This window comes from Manis pentadactyla, chromosome 9 (genome assembly GCF_030020395.1).
Source record: "Manis pentadactyla isolate mManPen7 chromosome 9, mManPen7.hap1, whole genome shotgun sequence".
Classification (NCBI taxonomy): domain Eukaryota; kingdom Metazoa; phylum Chordata; class Mammalia; order Pholidota; family Manidae; genus Manis; species Manis pentadactyla.
The window spans coordinates 86,474,532-86,480,531 of record NC_080027.1 but is presented as its reverse complement, the minus strand read 5'-3'; the positions used below and the strand labels follow the sequence as shown (position 1 = coordinate 86,480,531).

The 6,000-nt window shown below is 48.6% G+C and overlaps 1 protein-coding gene across 4 annotated transcripts in view; it reads right to left on the bottom strand.

Annotated features, from left to right (window-relative positions):
• Nucleotides 1-3,072: 3,072 nt before the first annotated feature.
• The window catches only part of CREB3L1 (cAMP responsive element binding protein 3 like 1), a 41,408-nt gene continuing 38,480 nt past the window's right edge, over nt 3,073-6,000 (bottom strand). For 2 of the 4 annotated variants that reach the window (XM_057507618.1, XM_036891704.2), the window contains exons 11-12: nt 5,113-5,380; nt 3,073-3,758 (exon numbers count right to left, since the gene is read on the bottom strand). In XM_057507618.1, the coding sequence (XP_057363601.1) occupies nt 3,590-3,758; nt 5,113-5,380 (437 nt within the window). In that variant the 3' untranslated portion in view covers nt 3,073-3,589. Of the gene's footprint in view, nt 3,759-4,172; nt 4,931-5,112; nt 5,381-6,000 lie in introns of those variants that run through there. The other 2 variants (XM_036891702.2, XM_036891703.2) reach the window with 2 other exon arrangements.

The following is a 6,000-nucleotide window of genomic DNA, read 5'->3' as shown; positions in this document are numbered from 1 at the left end:
AGGGTGATTATTGAAAGATATGTACTTATTGCCATTGCAGGCTTTAGATTCATGGTTAACAAAGGTTCAAGGTTAGGTTCTTTACTATCTTACCGCCTAACTTAACTTGCTTATTGAGCTATTATAAACACAGTCTGATGATTCTTTATTTCTCTCCCTTCTTATTCCTCCTCCTCCATTCTTTATGTGTTTGGTGTTTTATTTTGTGCTCTTTTGTGTTTCCTTTGACTGCTTTTGTGGGTAGTTTATTTTATTTTTTGTCTTTAGTTAGGATTTGGTTGGTTTGCTTTCTTTGCTGTGATTTTATTTTCTGTGGTGACATCTATTTAGCCTTAGGAGTGCTTCCATCTAGAGCAGTCCCTCTAAAATACCCTGTAGAGGTGGTTTGTGTGAGGCAAATTCCCTCAACTTTTGCTTCTCTGGGAATTGTTTAATCCCTCCTTCATGTTTAAATGATAATCGTGCTGGATACAGTATTCTTGGTTCAAGGCCCTTCTGTTTCATTGCATTAAATATATCATGCCATTCTCTTCTGGCCTGTAAGTTTTCTGTTGAGAAGTCTGATGATAGCCTGATGGGTTTCCCTTTGTAGGTGACCTTTTTTTCTCTCTCTGGCTGCTTTTAATACTCTGTTCTTGTCCTTGATCTTTGCCATTTTAATTATTATGTGTCTTGGTGTTGTCCTTCTTGGGTACCTTCTGTTGGGAGTTCTGTGTGCTTCTGTGGACCTAGAGACTATTTCCTCTGCCAGTTTGGGGAAGTTTTCAGCAATTATTTCTTCAAAGACATTTTCTATCCCTTTTTCTCTCTCTTCTTCTTCTCCCATAGTGCAACTACTGTTCCGTTTTGGTTGGTCACACAGTTCTCTTAATATTCTTTCATTCCTGAAGATCCTTTTATCTCTCTCTGCGTCAGGTTCTCTGCATTCCTGTTCTCTGATTTCTATTCCATTAATGGTCTGTTGCATGTCGTCCATTCTGCTTTGAAGTCCTTCCACCGATTATTTTATTTCTGTATTCTCCCTCCTTAGCTCTTGCATATTTCTCTGCACATCCGTCAGCATGGTTATGACTTTTATTTTGAATTCTTTTTCAGGAGGATTCGTTAAATCTATCTCCCCAGATTCCTTCTCAGGGGAGGATGTGGAGGATGTCTGGGTTAGTCTGGTCTGGATCAAATTTTTCTGCCTTTTCATGTTGATAGATGCAGTGGTGTGCTGTTGGCTCGTCTGTCAGCTGCGAGAACCAAGACCCTTTCCACTTACTCCTGGCCTTTCTTTCCTGGAACAACGGTGACCCCTAGTGGCTTGTGTTGGGGAGTTGCGCGTAGACTGGGTCTCTGTTTTCTGCCTGGCCGCTATTTAGGAAGCTCCCTTGCTGTGGGCATGGCCAGCCTCAGGCTGCTGCTCTGCGATGGCAGGGCTGCGCTGGAGGGGGAATGGGCCGGGCGGCTGTTTATCACCGTGAGGGGTCTCAGAGCTGCACTGCTGCCCAGGGGGTTAGGGCGCCGTGAGTTCCCCAGGATTCCCAGCTGCTAGGCTAAGTGTCCTGGGACATTTCCATCCAGCTGCGGGGGTCCCTGTCTCTTTAAGACTTTCAAAAAGCACTCGCTTTTCTTTGTCCCAGGGGCGCTGGCTGCAGGGACCCGCTGGCAGGTTTTACTGTCCCATTTTGCTAGTTTCCCGCACTCCTCACAGTGTGTCTGTGCTCTGGGTGCGGATGGCTGGGGCTGGGTGTTTAGCAGTCCTGGGCTCCCTCTCCCTCCCTGCTCTGACTCCTCTCCTTTCATCAGGAGCTGGGGTGAGGAGCGCTCGGTTCCCGCTGGGCCAGGGCTTGTATCTTACCCCCTTCGTGAGGCGCTGGGTTCTTGCAGGTGTGGATATAGTCTGGCTGTTGTCCTGTGTTTTCTGGTCTCTCTTTTAGGAATAGTTGTATTTGTTGTATTTTCAAAAATATGTATGTTTTTGGGAGGAGATTCCCACTGTCCTACTCATGCCACCATCTTGGCTCCACCTCTGCACCTCCTTATATTTTGTACACTACCCACCCCCTTGCCTCACCCCAGCCCTGGCCCTGCTTTTCACAGCTCCATGCCTTTGGAGTCATTCTTCCCACCCCAACACTCTTACTTCTTCTCTATCTTACCAACTCTCATACAGTCTTTAAGACCAAGTTAAAGGGTCACCTCCTCTGTGTTGTCCCCCACCGACCCACCAAATCTTCTCTTTCCCCTTAACATCCTGTACACCCCTCCATCACACTGGCCCCAATGGCTGGTTTACTTCCCAGCCTCCACCACCAGCCTGGAGTCTTTGAGGGAAGTTTGCTGAATGACTAAAAGAGGGACTGAGTGAATCAATCAGAAAAGGGGGTGTGGCCCAGAGCCCTTTAATGGACTTCCTGTAAAATTGTGCAGGTACTAGCAGTTGAAACTGATGCCCAGAAGCAGGCAATGAGGTCCCCATCAAGTGATCAAGGTGAGGTTGCAGAAGAAAGGGGGATAAAAGATGGAGCCTGATGGCCAGCTCTGTTTCCCTAACTCTGGTCGTGCCCAGATTTTCCTCTGGTGGGCAACTGGTATAGGCATCATCCCACCACCATGCCCCTGCTTCTGAGCCTAAAAGTATTAAGCCTCTGTGATAAAATCCCAAACCTTAGTAAGACATTTGAGGCCCCTTTGGATCTGGTCCCTGATCACCATCTAGCCTCAGCTCTCAGCATCCTTGTGCTCTACCTTCCAACTGTTCTGAACTATTTGAGTCTTCTTGAAGTTTTCCTGCTGTCTCCTACCTTGGAGACCTTTGCCCAGGCTGTTCCTCTTCCTAGAATGCTCCTTTCCTCTCTCCTGCCTGTTCAGTCCTTCATGTCACCTCCTCCAAGGAAGCCCTTGCTGCTCCAGTCTGAGTGAGGTACATTCCTCTACCCTATGATCATACCCCTAGCTTGGCTCCTAGCCTACTGTAACTGATGTCATCTCTAAATGCACAGCTCATCTGCCTTGGAGGCACTGTATGCTGGGCCCTGTTCTCTGCATCTTATATAATTTACATCATTGAACCCCACAACAACTTCATGCATTGGGTATTAGTTATATCTTCATTTTACAAATGGAGAAATGGAGGCTCAGAGAGATTCAGGTTATCTTAGTTTCCTATGCTGCACAAGGAACCACTACAAACATGGCAACTTAAAACAACCCATGTATGAGCTCAGAGTCTGGGCACGGCTAAGCAGAGTCTTGTGCTCAGGCCCTCACCAGGCTGCACTCCAGGTATTAGAGGGGCTGGGGTCTCATCTGGAGCTGGGACCCTCTTCTAAGCTTGCTGAGTGTGTTGGCAGAATTCAATGTCTTGCTACTGTGACACTGAGGTCACTCTTCTCCGTGCAGTTCACAGTGTGGCTGTGTGCTTCCTCAATACCAGCAGGAGATGCTTCAGGAAGGGCCCAGTCCCCTCTTCAATGGCTTTCATCTGATTAAGTCAGGCCCACCCAGGATAAGCTCCCTTTTGAAGAACTCAGAATCAACTGATTTGGGACCTTAATTACATCCGCAAAATCTCTTTATGTTTAACATTAAAGGTCACCTAATCCTAGGAGTGACTTCCCTTCATAGTCATAGGCACCCTCCATGCCCTAGGGAGGGGATTAAACAGGTGTGTAGGCTGGAGTATTAGGAACCTGCCTACCACACACAGCTGGCAAAGTGACAGCCCCAGGTCAGAAGCACCTCTTCTTACTCTGAAGTCTGTGTCTTTAATCCTGCTGAGGCAAAGGACATAAGCACTAAATACCACAGATATCAGGAAGACCAAGCTGGGTACCGTGCATGAAGTATCTAACCCAGCCCCTGGCCCACCGTGGGCGCTTCACACTCTCAGTGTCCCAATCCCCAGAGGCCCAGACAGTGGCTTAGAGGCCTCTCTGCTTCCATACTCAGCAAGAGGGGGCACTTGGAGGGGCCTGGAGGTGGGGGGTAATTGACACATAATTCTTTGACCACATAGGTTGAATTCTGTGCCTGGCTAGAAAATGGAACCCAACAGAAAGATCTTCTCATACCCCCATGCTCCTAGTCACGCCATCAGAATATAACATGAATTTACCCTTCTCACTCCCCTCCACCCCTTAATCTCACTCTCTCTCCCCCCACAAAGAAAGGCACAAAGTCAGGAATTGATGCTGCATCTTTTTTTTTTTTCACTTTTGCCTTCTTAAAGCATGTGCTGAGCTGATGGACAAAGCAGTTTCGCAATTAAAAAGGCCCAGCAGCTTGGGCAGCAGCAGGGGGAGGTCAGGGAGAGGGAGGGGAGACCCCTCTTTCCCGAGCGAGGGAGTAGCAAAGCCCGCACTAACTTCATAAAATATAAAACAAGGGAGGGGTGAAGGTAGGAGGGAGACTTGTAAAATACAATATCTTAGGGGATTGGCAATAATAAAAAATAAGGTTCATTATTTACAAACAATTTCTGTTCTTGGTCTCTGTACAGTGGGGGTGGGCGTGAGGGGATGTGTGGGTTGGTATGTTGACCTGTGTTTTGTGTGTGTGTATGGGGGGTAGGGAAGGAGTGGTCATGTTGGTTATTATGAGAAAGGAGGGGATAACCCAGTGAGTGATTTATCTGGGAAGGACAGATGGTTGTGGGAGGGAGGGGTGAGAATGACAGAGTGGTTGGCCCAAGGGAACAGTCCAAATGTGGGGGCAGGGGTGGGAGGGTGGGGAGGAGAGACCCCAGTTAAGACCCAGGGCAAAGAAGGGCTGGGAAGAAGTGGAGCCCTTTCTCCTGGGATGGGACCCCAAGGGGCAAGGGTACAAGCTGGATCTGGGTTGGTGAGCAAGACGACCCCTCTTCCAGGTGCCAGGGGGTACATCCTGTGTCCTGGGTGTTGGCACAGCCTAGGAGAGTTTGATGGTGGTGTTGGGGCCCAGATCCCTGGAGAGAGAACGGAAGTCAGGGTGACTCCATCCAGTGAGGAGCCTCTTACCCATCTGCAAGTTGGATCTGGACATGCAAGGGATGGGGTCTTGGGAGGGTGTGGCTGATATGGGGATTAGGGACAGGCTGAGGGCAGGCAGAGCCTGGGACCCCAGGAAGGGGTGGGGTCCCCCACTCACCTCTTGTGGAACCACTCCTCAGGGTGGGAGAAGTCAGGGCTGGTGCTGTTCCCACCAGCATCTTTGGGCCAGGCCTCACTCAGATACTTGGTGGTCTCATGGGTGCTGTCCAGGTGGTCATGCTGCAGGTGGTCCTGGGGTCGCTGATCTGCTGGCCCCCCTGGCTTGATTTCCCAGCCATCAGGGGACTCCACAGGTAGCAGGGCGCTGTGGCCATCCTCCCATGAGCCTGTCCCCTCATCATAGAACAGGAGGCTTCGGGAGGGCACTGAAGAGGGAGCTTGGGGTGAGCCATGGTACTAGAAGTCCTGTCCCTGTTCTGGCTTCCTTCATGGTCTGCTAGTTAAGGACATGGGCCCTGAATCTGAATCTCAGTTTTAACAGTTGTAGGTTCTGTGATTTCAGGTGAGTCATGTCTTTGCTTTAACCTTTCTGACCCTCAGTTTGCTCATCTGTAAAATAGGGATACTAGGACCAACCTCATAGAGATGTGAAGTTCAAATGAGTTAATATAGGGGAGGTGACTGGAGCTGTTTATTTAGGAAGTACTCAGGGAAAACAGCTCTTTCTGGGCAGAGGATAACCAGCTGAGGCAGTCATAATCCTACCTCTACTGCTCCCTTTCTGTGAGACCTTGAATAAATCTCTTCTTCATTCTAGGCCAAAGTGTGACTTTTGGGGAAATAAAGGAAAACAAAACACATCTGTGGGATATGTACTATGTGCCAGGCATTGTGCACAGCCTTTAAACCAATACCAAATCATTGACATCTCATAGAAACTCTTCCAAATGAGATAGTTTTAGCTCCATTTCACAGAACAGGTAATTGAGGTTCCAGTTATCAGGTACATTATCCTGGATGATCTGCACTAAACATGAGAGGCAAA